General features: G+C 36.2%; 3 protein-coding genes across 6 annotated transcripts; 2 read left to right on the forward strand and 1 right to left on the reverse strand.

The window, feature by feature from the left end:
- Positions 1–673: 673 nt before the first annotated feature.
- LOC120267633 lies at positions 674–6,961 on the reverse strand. 3 transcript variants are annotated; one of them, XR_005538508.1, is made up of 14 exons: positions 6,253–6,961; positions 6,094–6,148; positions 5,807–5,906; positions 5,600–5,705; positions 5,410–5,487; positions 5,173–5,235; positions 4,914–5,053; positions 3,649–4,231; positions 2,983–3,100; positions 2,828–2,877; positions 2,218–2,358; positions 1,212–1,503; positions 908–1,003; positions 675–837 (listed from the first exon to the last, which is right to left on the reverse strand). XR_005538508.1 is itself a non-coding variant. In XM_039275302.1 (13 exons), exons 1-12 carry the CDS (start codon positions 6,952–6,954, stop codon positions 1,261–1,263), a joined length of 2,379 nt encoding a protein of 792 aa, XP_039131236.1. In that variant the 5' UTR covers positions 6,955–6,961; the 3' UTR covers positions 674–1,003; positions 1,212–1,260. The 3 variants fall into 3 exon arrangements, 2 of the variants coding, with proteins under 2 accessions (XP_039131236.1, XP_039131237.1); XM_039275302.1 differs by having other exon boundaries at positions 674–1,003; XM_039275303.1 differs by having other exon boundaries at positions 674–1,006.
- A 1,049-nt stretch (positions 6,962–8,010) lies between these two features.
- On the forward strand, positions 8,011–9,739 carry LOC120267636. Of its 2 annotated transcripts, none has more exons than XR_005538509.1 (3): positions 8,011–8,932; positions 9,122–9,220; positions 9,673–9,739. XR_005538509.1 is itself a non-coding variant. In XM_039275305.1 (3 exons), exons 1-3 carry the CDS (start codon positions 8,194–8,196, stop codon positions 9,722–9,724), a joined length of 867 nt encoding a protein of 288 aa, XP_039131239.1. In that variant the 5' UTR covers positions 8,011–8,193; the 3' UTR covers positions 9,725–9,739. The 2 variants fall into 2 exon arrangements, 1 of the variants encoding a protein (XP_039131239.1); XM_039275305.1 differs by having other exon boundaries at positions 9,145–9,220.
- A 3,123-nt stretch (positions 9,740–12,862) lies between these two features.
- On the forward strand, positions 12,863–14,398 carry LOC120267635 (protein PHLOEM PROTEIN 2-LIKE A1-like). The gene is made up of 3 exons (XM_039275304.1): positions 12,863–13,526; positions 13,652–13,770; positions 13,884–14,398. Exons 1-3 carry the CDS (start codon positions 12,954–12,956, stop codon positions 14,251–14,253), a joined length of 1,062 nt encoding a protein of 353 aa, XP_039131238.1. The 5' UTR covers positions 12,863–12,953; the 3' UTR covers positions 14,254–14,398.
- Positions 14,399–14,455: the final 57 nt, after the last annotated feature.

Raw genomic sequence — 14,455 nt, forward strand, 5'->3', positions numbered from 1 at the left:
GAATATTTTATATCCAATAATAATGCCCACTAATTAGTTGAGAATTTGTGTGCATTTCAAATGTTGGTTCTTGACAACGACAGAAGAAAATAGTGATTGAAATAAAGCATTGTCTTCTGGCCTCCAAAAAAAAAAAATAGTGTTTACAGTGATAAAAATTCTAAAAGAATTATTTCTTAATCATCAAGTGATCTAATAATGTTACAAGTCATTTCACATGTTTTTTTATAAATAAATACATAATTAACATTTTTATTAATGAAAAGTTAAAAGCATACACAAATATAAAATGTAACCATAAACTCAATAAAATACCTATACTCAAATTTTAAAATTTTTTCAAAATGAATATAATCAGAATGAATTTTAATATTTTTTTCAAAATAAACATAATCCGATACCAATAAACTAAAACAACTATACTCTCATCTCACATAAATTTTAAATTTTTCTCTAAATAAATATAATCCAGTACTAATAAACCAAAATCCATTGATATTCAAACAATTATTTATTTATTTATTTATTTATTTATAAAAGTCAAAGATAAGAAATCAATATTCCTTTCTTCCTGTGGTTTTCCACTGTGGTTCCCTGTCAAGCCCAGCCACAAATTCAAAAATAGGATTAAGAAATTGGTAGGACCCAAGAAGCATGATGAGTGAAATATTCTAATGATTTTATAATTTCTTATGTAAGAATCATATTACAAAAGCCAAAAGCTAGGGATCCTCTAAGAAAAAGTCAAAAGGGAGCTTGTTGAACCACTTACCATTCAAACCCTCATTCAGTCATTTGATTGCTTCCTGACAAAAGCCAAATCCTTTTTGGTGGTTTCTGCATAATTAGCAATTAATATGTTGACTGTTGAGTAAATGACCTGTTTAAAGGAAAATCCGTAGCATACTTTTACTGATTTGACTGGAAACTTGATGCTGAAATTTAGGATCTGCTTCATTTTAGCTTTGAAAACATATGCAGCTTCATTCATTAATTTCATTTCCTGCTGACAGTAAAGATGAATAAGTTCAATATCAATGTATTTATGACAATTCAGGAACTACATTTAGTTTTGGAAATAAATGCAGTTTCATTGATTTCATTTGGCTTTGCAGTCATGCAATTTCTTTGATTTCATGTTGATAGAAATGGTAAGAAAAATTCGGTATAATTAAATCTATTTGGAGCAAGTTGAAGTATAAAAGATAAACCTGTCATCACTATGCTGGCTGGAGGAATCAGGCAACCACTCCTATTTCATCATGAGGACTTCTTGACTAATTTGAAGGCTGAAAACTGATGTGAAGATTGACTTTCTGTGGTTAGACTTTGATTCTTTCTAATTTTTTTTTCAGAACCAATAGAGGAACTCTTCAGAATCTCAAAAAGTGAGCTACTTGAGTTTGTTTTGACCTCAGCCTTTGCTCCCAAACTAGTTGCTTTTGATTGCCTGCTGCTATACCTGGCTCCAGGAGTCTTTAAGGGCTGATTATTTTGCTGGTTCTGTTGATAACAACCAATGAACAGGACAATATTGTAATTCATGAGAATTAGACAAGAAAACTAAGCAAATCATCACAAGACTCAAGAAAGTTGGCTCTACCATGCAAAGACAAATTATCAGATTTATAAATCAAAAAAACATTATTTAGAACTTGATGTAGTTAAAAATTAAAATGGCCTAAATGAATGAATAAGAGGGTAGTTAGGAGCCTATTTTAAGGGAATAACTGAAAATTCAAATGAACCTTTTGTTGCAAACCTTCAACAAGAACTACTTCAGTCATCTAAAGGCCTGCTGTGTACAACCAGGCACTGAGCTACATCAATGCTGCAGCAACACCTTTATGCATAGGGATGTGTTCAGGATTAGTTTCATGTTGTGCAGGATTTAAGACATGATAAATTTGCTGGTCCTTCTTAGACCCACCTCAAGAAGTCAAATACAGAAGGGTAAAATGAACAAGAAAAACTAAGTACATATCTCCAACAAGTTGTCTTATTTATGTTGTACTACCATCATGAACATATTTAGCGCATGAATATGAATATTCCAGTGATTCCAAATAGCTAATGTCTCCAAATTTTAAGCCTAGTTCTTGGTCATACTTTGCTTCCAAGAATTAATAGATTCATATTTGAGATACCTTAATTAATTTATCTGTAACTCCAATACTGACTTGAGTTTAAAAAATAAAATAAAATAAAAACACTGACCGCATCTATGTTCTCAGATGCTGAGAAGCTGCTTCTGCTACTACTGTCATCACGACCAAATACGAATGTACGAACAGTTATTGAACCTTGTTTATGGGAAGCTGGTAATGAATTACTTTGTGCTCGAGCAAGAAAGGATGACTGCAAGAAAAGCCATCAAGCATTGCCAATGAATAAACAGCTAGAACACTTTCATAGATGTGTAAATTAATAGCTCAAGTGCTATCCTGATTTATTTAACATACGACAACATGACCACTTATTTTCATTTAGAGCTGGCAAATAATAGAATAGATAACGTTATGAGATTTCAGGAAAATGCCATCAAGTCCATATCACTGATAAATAAAGCAACAGACAACAGTACATTTTATAATCTTAAAAGCATCATGATTGATGCAATCTGCTTCTGAAAACAAATTCTAAATCTCTGAAACCTAACAGGAAATTTTTTGAAATTTCAATATAACAAGTAATTAAATTTTCTTTTGCTTAAAGCCATTCTTAGCTGTTACATGTAACCGGGACCAATAATTTTCGCAAAGCTAAAAACTGCCGTTTTTAAAAAAGTAAGAACAGGTTGTTATGCAACAACTTTCTGCTCGATTACCTTTGAAGAGCTATTGCTACCTGTATCCGTGATCAGCATATCAAGGCTAGCTGCATGCATGTCAAGAATGGAGAAAGATTTTGTTAGTTAAGTTTACAAGTGCACCAACAGAACTGGCAGGAAATTAAAAAGACAGAGACTAAACGGAACATTACACTTTAATATTTTCCCCTTTTTCTTGTAATCAGGGCCAATATTCAACTTCTTTATGAGACCAGAAACTTTCTTGGAATGCTCGTCCTCTATTGGTGATATGAAAGATGGTCCCAGATCCTGAAAGGAAAAGGTAAGGTAAATGCCATTGTCTTGATAAGTATAACACAAAGATTGACAAGAATCAGCCATGCCTCATCTTTACCTAAACAGATTAAAACATTGGAGTTAAAGAAACACATCATAATTGCTGAACAGTAACATAATTGGTTATGAAGGATAAAATATCATGTAATGACCATAAATGAATGGAAACTTGATTTAACAAAAGCTTACAACTTTATGGCAACCCAGACAGTAACAATCAAAGTTACCTAGGCAGCACACACCCAACGCATGAAGATGAATCAGGATACAAATAAAAATAATACTTGAAGTAAAGTCACAGGTGCATTGTCGAGTCCAATATTTACATTGAGGTCAGAAGGGAAATGGTTTTTCAGTCAACAATTAATGCACATTGATTTAATGGCATTGCACTCCATGCTGAATTCTACATGGTTAACCAAATGCCTGCAGGACAATGTATCATAGATTGACACTATTGGTGTAACATAAAATACCCTAAACCATGTCCAAGACCAAGAATAAGGCAAGAAAGAACATACTTTTTGATGGAGAAGATGCTCACGGATCAAACTCCGTTCTGTTTCCTCATCTTCCGAAGACACATAAACATCAGTCTCATCAGTAAACATCTGTGCCATCATTTGTTTGGCCTTCTTGGAATTTTTACGGACCAAATTAGCTGGAATTTGGTCTTCTGTCATCTCGTCTGCAGAATCCTCATCATCAGTATCCACATTATCATCCTCATCATCGATAATGGATGGCTCTCTACGTATCTGACCACAATTCAACCTCTGCAAGACATTATCTGTTTCATTGGCATCCTGTTGCTCAAGCCATTTCTGATGCAGTTGATTACGTTTCTCATGCTCAACTGGCGCCTCTTCATAACCAGTCATAATTAGATCATCAAGCACTTTGTTTCCATCACTGTCATCACTGTCATCATCTTCACTTTCTTGAAATCTCATGAGATCATGATCACTGTCATCTTCTTCTTCAGCCTCGTCATCTACATAAGTTTTGGCAAGGTCATCTTTTGGATAGCTTACCTTGTTGAGCACTTTGCAGGGATAAGGATCATTGTTTTCCTTGTCACTGTCTTCATGAGATGAAGATAAACTGAAAGCATTAAAACGATGCCATTAGTTATAGATGGCTAATTGGCACAAAATTAATGACAGCATGTAAAGAAATGAAATGGGATGAAGGAAAAACAAGAACAGACAGTGAACCATGAAAAGCATACTAGGTGAACTTGTAGATGATAGGTAAACTTAAAAGGAATTTCAGTAAGAAACCTCATAATCTGTGAAACAAATGAAAACCCATAGATAACTTCAATCCAACAATCACCCCATAATTTCTGTGTATTGAAGCAACCAGGTAAATGTTACAGCTATTTAATCATGTCTCCCATGTTTCATATCCAATAAATTACTGTGTAGTTATGTAAATCACAAAGAATAAAATAAAGTTTCAGATGAATAAGATAATACTGTAGGTTGCAGGCCTGATATGGATTCAAGAATAAGGTACTGTATCATATTAAGCAAACATCTTTGGATGGCCTCTTGGTAGTAATTAGTTAGTAACATAGCAGCACAAACTTAGATACTGCCTTTTGCACTTTCAGTTTTAATTTACAAGTGAGAAGTATCAGAATTAAAATAATTATGAATGAAAATAACAATGTCATTTTGCAACACACTTATCCTGTGGTAGCACAAAACAAATGAATAATAAACTAAAGTAGGCCACCATTTTGTTCATTGAGAAGGCAATGAAAGTTTAGAAATTTTACTCATCATCAGATTTGAGTTTTGAACTTGAAATGGGCAATGATGATGTAAGATTATCTGCCAAAATATCATCTGCAATATCATCCAATGGCCCATTCTCTGAGTCCTCTCCATTCTTATGTTTAGAAACATTCTCAAGACCCTGCACAAATAATGATGATGATGATGATAAGTTAATAACAATAATAAAACTATCCTGTGATTAAAATTATCATGAAACCATGAAACATGAAATCCACAGAGAAGAATGGAAAAAAGTACCAGTGTGTCATCAGACTCATCACTATTCTGCTGCAGTGGATCATTTAGGTCCTCATCTGAAGGCTGCATTTTCAGTGGAAAGGTAGTTATCTGCTTTCCTCCATCGTCAAGCAATTTTTCATAAAATAACAATTCATGTTCATGAATGACTATTCATGTGACCGAACTATAATGCATGATAGTAAGTTGACGCACAATAAAAATCTCATTACAATAACTACATGATATCTAGCTAACCTTATTATAGGGGGCATCTTCTGAAACACCTGGAGAAGCCTTGCAGTTCTCATCCCCTGCCACTTGGTCATCACTCTCCTGAACCATGACATTAACCAAATGTTTTACTTTGAACAGAAAATTGGTGAAGCTTAGAATGGTAACAACAGAAACCACCATTAGAAAATGGAGACAAATTTCACAGACCCACCAATATTTCACCATCGTTGCTTTTAGTTATGCAAAGATTTGAAGCCTGGCCTATGTCTTCCACAGAACAATCAGCACCAGCAAAGGAATCAGACTCAACACTACATCTGTAGGCAACTATAAATCTCAATAGCCAGGAAATTATAAAAGATCACCAATCAAACAAACAAAAATATAAAAAATCAAAATAAACCACAGGCCAACTTACTGTTTCAATAACTCTAACTTCCGAATTCGGATCCTCTCCAAAACAGAAGATATTGGCTTGTGAACTATCGGTGCAGGCTTAAATGAAGCATCCCTAGTTTCTGTCTCAAAAGTCTATGTCAGATAAATGTCAAGAATCTAATTTATGCCTGATTTTAATCATAGATTTTTAACCAAAAGGAACGTATAATTAATTTGAATGACTGAAAAAAATCCTTTTAGAATTGAAGCTAGAATATAAATAAATACATAAAATTGTAAGCCTAAGCCTGAGAAATAGAAACATACCCCTCAGAATTCTCTGGGATTCAGAATGGATCTGCTCCACATATGCCTTCCTTTCCTGTTTGACCATAAGATACCAAAAAAGATCAGATATATAAACCATGACCAAAGCTTCAAATGATATTAAAAAAAAAAGCCCAAAGTCTTTCAAGAGAAAACAACCTTTTCAAGCTTTCTTTTCTCTCGAACTGACTCCTTTGGCTTCTCATTCTTGATCTTTCCTTTCTTCTTTTTCTTCAAACCCTCATCTTCTCCTCCATCCCAGCTCAACCTCTTCCTCGCTGACTTCTCCTTTCCTAAACCACCAATCAATTTATCCATCAATTTATTTCCACTCTCTCCACACCCTGTTCCCCCATCATTCTCATCTTCTCCATCATTTCCAAAATCATGGCTTTCCCAACCTTCAGAAATCACAGGATTACCAAACAATGGATCAAGACCATCATCCAAATCCATCTCCTTCTGGACTTTCCCCTCACCACCGATCTCTTTCTCCATCCCATCACTCCCACCCTCATCCTCGCCTTCTCCATCCTTTTCAAAACCATGACTCCCCGGTCGTCCAGAAACCGCCAGATCGCCAAACAAAGGATCTATACCATCATCCGGATCCACCTGCTTCTCCAAGCCCACATATTTCAACACCGATACTTCAAAGTCCGGCGTCTTCCGACTCTCTGGTGGATCAGAGATTGAAATGCCATCAGAACTGGAAGACGCTTTCTTGAGACGCTTCAGCTTGCTTTGCGGAATGGCAGGAGTGGAGGGATGGAGTTGTTCTTGTTCGTCAGGGAGGGGTAGAAGGACATCGTCGTCATCCAAGTTCTCCATCTCCTGATCGATGACAGGATTCATCTCCATGGATTAGGGTTTGGATCAAAGAGAACAAAAAAAAAAAGGAGGGTTTTTAGATTGAGAAGTGGGGAGGAGGGCGCGGGGGGGATTGGAATTTTCGATTCCGAACGGATTTTGGCGCCAATAATTATTTTTGTTTTAAAGGACTATGTTGCAAATTATCCGTCTATGGACAGCTTCTATTTATTGGGCTGGGTTGTGTGGGCTTTCCACGTGGCCTGTTTTGCTTGGCCCCACATTTGGTGTCTGCAATTCATACTGGGCCCGGCCCGGGTCCACGTCAGCTGTGAGATTGAACTCCAAATTTGCCCCTTTCTTGAGTAGCTTTTTTTTCATGGATTTTTTTAATAAAAATAATGAATTTGATGAATTATATTCTCCATCACTCTAAATATTGAGTAGTATTAAAATTTATCATTATAGGGATTATAATTAAAAAATTTTATCTTTAACATGACAAGTCTTCGATATCCAGTGTGTTAACATACTATTTATGATAAATTCCTAAGAGATTATTAAATTATCATAACGGATGCACTTATGTATCTGTACAACAGTTTGACATTTTTTAGTCAGTGCATTTGATGTTTTTTTGTTGAAAAAAATTTATTTTTATCATTAACATAAATTAGAAAAATATATATTTTTTTATGTAGTGATGACTTTTTATAAATTATCCAATATTATTCTTAGCAAACAACGCAAGTTTGTAAAATTTTATTTTGCAATTTTAAACTTATTTAAGAAAATGAAAATCCATTGTTTGTATTTTTACGCGAATCTTGTGAAGTGTTATCAATTCCCAAAAAATATTTATAATTTTTTTTTTAGAAAATTATGTGCACTCTGTGGGTTATTTATTGGGTGTCTACCATCTTTGTTTTGAGAAAACATTTGTTTAGATTTGTTTTCTTTTATTTTTTAAATGTTCTCTTATTATTTAAATAAATAACATCTTAAAAATCCAAAAAGTAAGAACATAGGATTTTATTTAGATGGGGAGAAAAAATAAGAAGACGTAAGTCTCACTTTCAATCCAGATGCCTGGGCGGTCTTCATGCCTTTGCATCTCTCTCCTCCTCACTTTGAGGATGATAGCGAGGAGGAAGATGAGGGTGCCCTTCGCTTCATCCTTGGATTCGTTATTTGGGGTGGAGCATGTGTCATCATTATCGGGTGGTGAAGCTTTTCAAAAAGTTGAAGAAGGCGGAGGGGAGGCCAACTTGGAGCTGACAGAGGTTGTAGATGACTTGGTCTACTTTCCTAGTAAGTGTGCGGTGGTGGAGCTTGGCTCTTGCGAGATGGGGGATGGAGGATGGTCTAGTGGAGGCTATGGTGGAGCGAGGCTCCCACGCCATTTTGGAGCTTGGTCTCCGTGATGGCAGACTTGAGAACGGGCCACTTGAGCCAGTGGTGGAGCGGGGCTCCCACATCTTTGACCCGAGCCTCGGAGACACAGTGGAGATACCGCCCACGGTGGAGCTTGGCTCCCGTCCTCATGGCTTGAGTGAACTTGGGGCAGTGAAGCTTGGCTCCCATCCTAATGGCTCACCAGTGAATGATCCAGTGGAGAAAGCGACTCGTGCTATGATGGTTGAGATGAGCTCCCACGTCGGTGCGAAGATGGCAGGGGTGGAGCTTAGCTCCCTCGCAGGTGGATTCAGGTTTGATAGACAGGTGACTAGTTGGAAAGATTTTGAGACTCGAGTGGCGATGGTTGAGCTGCGCTCCCTCATTGGCAAGAGGACTGCAGGGGTGGAGCTTGGTTTCCTCGCCAGAGCTTTTAGGTTTGGGCATCATGCGATTAATCCAGCGGAGAGAGAAAGATGTGCGAGGATGGATGCGCTATGCTCCCATGTTGGTGAGCGGACGACAGAGGTGGAGCTTAGCTTCCTCATCAGTGTTTGCAAGGTTGGACGGCTAGAGAATGGTCGGACGGATAGAGTAACTCGTGTGGCATCGGTTGAGCTGCATTCCCACGCCGGTGAGAGGACGACTGTGGACCCCACTGTCTTTAAAATTATCTTCTTGGTTTTTTTATTTATTTAATTTAATTAGTTTCTTTTAAAAGTTTTATCTTATCATTTCATAACCTTCTACTCATATTTTAGGCAACCTCCCACTTGCGCGATTTTTTTTTTAAAAATCTTAATAAAAAGGGATAACTTCGCAGTCTTCTCCCTGTTGTCTCTTTAGCATTGTGGTGGCAGAATCGAGAGGTTCTTCTAGTCCCGATTGTCAAACGAGGATCCAAGCGACTTCCAAATACAAGGTTAGGCAGTCATCTGATTTCTGTACCTTGTGGTGGTCTTGTTTGGCAGTGTTGGGTGTTTGTTTGGTGTTGTATGTTAGATGTTCTCTGCTTGTAGGTTCTTCATGTTCTTTTAAGTTTCTCTATTAAATACGGCTTTATAGTTTTTGCTAGTGGTTCAGTGAATTCAGGCAAGCTTTACTTCTCCATGTTTCATCCTGGTTATTTATGGATGCCGTTGTGTGTATATATATTATCCTTCAAAGGTTAATTAGTAATGCTTTGGCAGTTTAATTTTCTTCTTGATGCACTGTACTGTTTGGGTTAGAATGTGCAGTGTTTTGATTGAGGTCTTATATTATCCAATGATATTTATTTTCTGATCCTTTATAAGATTAAGTGTTATACTTGGAATCCAAGAATCCTAGTTAATTTGTAAAGTTAGGGTTATTGAACTGATTTTATATCTATAGGTTCTTTTGTGGAGAGTTAAGTGGGAGTCAATTTAGATTTTTGTGGATTTAGCGAATATCAGGTAAGTATCCCACATATAAATTATGCTATGTATATACGTTCTTTGACACTAGCTAAATTTGTGAATTTAATCATTTTAAGTATTCATGTTTATAAATATTAGATTAGTGTTATGAATCTGACTTATCCTTTCAAGTATGATTAATTTTGGATTTATCATTTAGTTATTTAAAATATTTTAAATTAAAGACGTTTCTAAGCTAAGAGTTCTGGATTCATTAAATGTTGATTATTTAGATTTTTGAAATATTATGTACTTTTTCGTAAAAGAATCCTGATCATATCATTTGAGTTTTATTAAAAATTCATTTTGTTAAATCCAGGATTTCTAAATTTTCTTTTATTTATTTTTTATTTTTTTATATCATACACTTAGTTAATTTATGATTATATTACTTATTTAATTCAGATTTTCTATTTTACTGATTTTGGGTATTTTATTTAATTTTTGTTTAGCAAATATTATTATTTTTATTATCTGTTAATATATGTATTCTATTAATTGGTTTATTTTGATATGACAAAAATGGGATCATGTTACTGTAAACTCTTGTACTTTGCTTGTTTTGAATTTTGCTAGTTCATCATTTGTGAACATAACGTACTTTGATATAAAATTAGTCTCCAACTAACTGTGCAATAACCTTGTCACTGGGAGTTAAACACTGACCGTGTCGACACGTATTTTGTTCTAGAAACTATAGTTTCCCACTGCTTGCCGTCGGTGTAGAATATCGGCCTTTGTTAATTTTGGCTCGGGTCACCGAGGGTAAAAATATGACTTTTGTTTTGTCTCGGGTCACTGAGGGTAAACATATAAATTTTGTGATTTTGTTTTGGGCAATAGTTGTTTGGGGGACCTATATGCTTAATTTTTGACATCTATGTTTTGTGAATTAAACTTATGGTTGGTTTTTTTGCAAATTATTAAATTATGATTTTTTTGATAAGTGATCCCTATATTTTTTTAGTGGGTGCTTACTCGGGTCATCAAGCTCATAAATTTTGTTGTTATTTTCTTTCGGATCGGGGAGTAGAGGTCGGTGACTGGATAGCTTAGCGAGGGATCGTTGGCCCACCGTCAATCTTCTTAGCATGTAATAAGTCCCATTTGTTGTGGGCATAGTTTTTAATTGATTAAATTTGTAGCAACTGTGCAAGACACTTAGTTATTTATTTTAATGTTGAACTCCATTCTTGTTTCTAGCCTTTGTTCTCTGTTAGATTTTTTTTGTGATTTGTTGAGAACAGGTTTTGAGGCCTTACATGCCTACTGGGCCTCGGCTTGGTTGGTGTGTGGCCGTTTGTCAGCATACTACGGCCTGGGGAGCCAGGTTTGGGGCGTGACAACGACAGGGATGGAGCTTGGCTCCCCCATCATTGGTAAGAAGGCTGAGGCTAAGCGTGGCTCCACTGCTGCTAGTACAGTGACGATGTTACAACCACCGGGGTCATCGCATGTGACCGTTGCCCAGTTGGACTCGCGGGGAAGAACCAATGGTCGGGTGTCTTCTTGGACCATTGAATATTAGCGGTTACGAGCGGGAGGCTCTAGAGGCCGGTGTGTCGAGCATGGGGTGGATCGTGCGTCGACCGAGGAATGTCGCAGGTCTACTGGCTCGCTTGGAGAGGAAGTTCAAGATGTGATGTTCGAGGTTTTGGGCAAGCTTCTGTTTCCCTTGGGAGATGAGAGCAATCCCCCCATTGGTGTCGCCCTTTCTTTGGTCTAATTACATGGGTTGTTGGGCTCTCATTGATTTAGGTTTCTTCCTTATTTAAACCGTCTTGTTAGCTTCCTTTGGCAGGCCCAGAAGCAAGAAAAGTGTTTTTGAAAGTCTTTGTCACTAACGTTCGTTGCACTCTGGACCTGATAGAGCCTCTTGTCGACATCCTCGGTGGTCGACAATTCAGTGAGAGGGATCCGGAGCTTTTGGGGGATTAGGCTTTAGTTCTTCTGCTCCAGTCGATCCGAGTGCTCTTTAGTCATTGCTTTTTCTCTACCTCTTCCTCGTTGTTTTCGTGTTTGTTTGTGTTTTCCACATCTAGTGGATATTTTGTACCTTTTATTTTTTTTAATATTTCGTGGTTTATCCACTTTAAAAAAAATAAAATAAGAACATAAAATGAAAGACTAAAAATAAGAAGACCAAAGAAAAATTATCAATTTTTAGTTCACTTGTTGTGCATGGTTCATTGGGGGAAGTCCTCAGGGGACTCTGTTATTTTTCTTTTGTTTATTTCTACTTCTAATAGATGGATCTCTTTTGTTTATTTGTTTGTTTTTTATATATATTTATGTGTATTCATTTTATCGAGAAAATAAAAAAAAAAAATATATTCCCAATCATTGGCATTAATATCAAGAGAATGCACTGTTGGCATATGCAAAGGAAGGAACAAATTCTCCGCTTTTAAAGTTTGTAGGATAAGATAATGAAAAGCTCTTTTCCTTTTTTCTTTCTTTCTTCCCAATATTCACAGAATCATATTCCCAAAACAGTGTCCATTTCACACTTCATTGTCTGCTCCTTTTTAATTTCCAAAGCACAAAAAAGGAAAATCTCATCCTCTACTTGATAAAAAGGGAAACCAATCCTCTTAAAGTTCCATACATGATAATACAGTACTTTATAAGAAATATCACCAGCATTCTTTCTTGGTAGAAGGAATTAAAAGAACTAGAACAAATGTCACAAACAATGATATGTTTTTTAAAATTAAACCAAATTAAACCAACTGCAAGCATAAAGGTTTGATTTCATCATATTATTCTTTGTTGATAGAGTCATAGTAAAAGAATAAAAACAGAATAATCAAATAAAATTTAGCATAAGTATTTATGCTAGAGTTAATATAAATATATTCTGATAAACCAACAATCCTGCGGGTCTATTGATACACGGGTCACCGATAGAGTTCTCACCGAGTGGTAAGAGTTCGATTCTCGGCTGATAGCACATTTCTGGGAGTTGTAAATAGTGATTGTGTATGAGTGGTTCCAGCGCCCACGTGAGCGCGGCCTCGTTCTCACTTGTTCCACCGAGGTTTGTGCATGTCTCTGGGTCTCTGGTTCGTCCCGCTCCACTTCCCAAAAAAATATATATATATATATATATATTCTGATAGAATACATCCAACAAAAGTCACTTTAGAGTACAATAAATATCCAAAGAAGAAAAAGAAGAAGAGGAGGAAGAAGAAGAAGAAGAAGAAGTGGAAGATGGGAATATCACAATCACAAGAAGAGAGCAAACAAGAGAATTCATCAAACAGAAACCAAGTGATAAAGAACACCAACCATGAGTTGCTTGAACAAGAGCTTTTCATACAAACAAGCTTGCTTGCCTTGGAGGATCCAAAGAAGTCTTCTTTTAAACAACAAGCAAGTGAAACAGAATCAAAGAAGAATTCCACCAATCAAGAAGGAAGTAGAGTAGAGCCAAAGAAGCTGACTTCCTTCAATCAAAATGGAAGTGGATTAGAGCCAAAGAAGCTGACTTCCTTCAATCAAGATGGAAGTGGTGCAGAGCTAAAGAAGACTTCCTTTAAGCAAGAAGGAAGCAGTGGTGTAGAGCTAAAGAAGAGTACTTCTTTCAAGCAAGAAGGAAGTAGTGGTGTAGAGCTAAAGAAGAGTACTTCTTTCAAGCAAGAAGGAAATGGACAAGAAAACAAGGCCATGGGAGGGACTTACAAGAAGGTTCCACACATGTTTGAAACCCTTATAAAACAAGCAGACCCTGGAAGTTTGCCAGAGCACATCAACTCTGGTATCTTTTTAAACAAAAGAACAAAGGTCAGCATGATCTTCATTCCTCTTGAATTATATATTTGTATGTAATTCAGAGGAGCTTTAAAACATTGTTTATCAACAACAACTCAAAGCAAACATTGACTGTGAATTTGGATTTTGTCATGCAGAAGTATTGGGTTGATCAGGAAACTGGTTGTAATTGTTTCATGTTGTTTCCAAGGGGCTTGTCAATTGCTTGGGCAGAAGACCGGAGATACTGGCAATGGTTTCAGGTGGAAGATATAAGGTGACACACACACACACACATATATATATTTCACTCCAAAGCTTTTCAATATTTATATTCAAATTCTTTACTATCAGAAAATATATATATATTGTTTTTCACTTCATTTGCAGAGGAACTAATATTGAAATAGCAAACTTACTGAATGTATGCTGGTTGGAAGTGCATGGAAAAATCAACACATCACTGCTCACACCAAAAACTAAGTATGAAGTTGTATTTGTTGTTAAAATGGAAGAGTTGTCATATGGATGGCAGACTCCAGTGAATCTCAGGCTCTTGTTTGAGAATGGAATTACTCATGAACAAAAGGTTAAGTTGCTGGAACTTCCAAGAGATCAAAGAAAAGAGTTGAAAGTTGGTGAGATTATCAACAGTGGAGAGAAGGCAGAGGAAGTGGAGATCTCTCTTTATGAATATAATGGTGGGCAGTGGAAGAGAGGGCTTGTGATTGAAGGTGTTATTATCAGGCCAAATAAGTGATTTATTATTGCAGTGAGTTAATGAATAAATTAAGTCAACTTTTGGGTGCTATCTTGTTAAAGAACCTTGATAAGATCAGTGTAACTAGTCTTTGCTATGTGTGTTGATCATTTGTTCCTGCCCATTTTTATATATACTTTTGATATGATCTTTTGTGGCTAACCAAATAATTTTTATATACAATACATCTAACAATTCACTC

The sequence above is a fragment of the Dioscorea cayenensis genome, chromosome 8 (assembly GCF_009730915.1).
Source record: "Dioscorea cayenensis subsp. rotundata cultivar TDr96_F1 chromosome 8, TDr96_F1_v2_PseudoChromosome.rev07_lg8_w22 25.fasta, whole genome shotgun sequence".
NCBI lineage: Eukaryota > Viridiplantae > Streptophyta > Magnoliopsida > Dioscoreales > Dioscoreaceae > Dioscorea > Dioscorea cayenensis.

What these genes read in the sequence shown, in the direction of transcription:
- LOC120267633 (XM_039275302.1), bottom strand. Translation starts at nt 6,954, where the DNA reads ATGGAGATGAATCCTGTCATCGATCAGGAGATGGAGAACTTGGATGAC. An exon ending in ATGAGTCTGATGACACACTG is followed by an intron (nt 5,054 to 5,172) that starts GTACTTTTTTCC and finishes TTATTTGTGCAG; the next exon opens with GGTCTTGAGAATGTTTCTAA. An exon ending in AGCATCTTCTCCATCAAAAA is followed by an intron (nt 3,101 to 3,648) that starts GTATGTTCTTTC and finishes TTTTCCTTTCAG; the next exon opens with GATCTGGGACCATCTTTCAT.
- LOC120267636 (XM_039275305.1), top strand. Translation starts at nt 8,194, where the DNA reads ATGACTTGGTCTACTTTCCTAGTAAGTGTGCGGTGGTGGAGCTTGGCT. An exon ending in TGAGCTGCATTCCCACGCCG is followed by an intron (nt 8,933 to 9,144) that starts GTGAGAGGACGA and finishes TTGTCTCTTTAG; the next exon opens with CATTGTGGTGGCAGAATCGA. An exon ending in AAGCGACTTCCAAATACAAG is followed by an intron (nt 9,221 to 9,672) that starts GTTAGGCAGTCA and finishes TTATATCTATAG; the next exon opens with GTTCTTTTGTGGAGAGTTAA.
- LOC120267635 (XM_039275304.1), top strand. Translation starts at nt 12,954, where the DNA reads ATGGGAATATCACAATCACAAGAAGAGAGCAAACAAGAGAATTCATCA. An exon ending in TTTTAAACAAAAGAACAAAG is followed by an intron (nt 13,527 to 13,651) that starts GTCAGCATGATC and finishes TTTGTCATGCAG; the next exon opens with AAGTATTGGGTTGATCAGGA. An exon ending in TTTCAGGTGGAAGATATAAG is followed by an intron (nt 13,771 to 13,883) that starts GTGACACACACA and finishes CTTCATTTGCAG; the next exon opens with AGGAACTAATATTGAAATAG.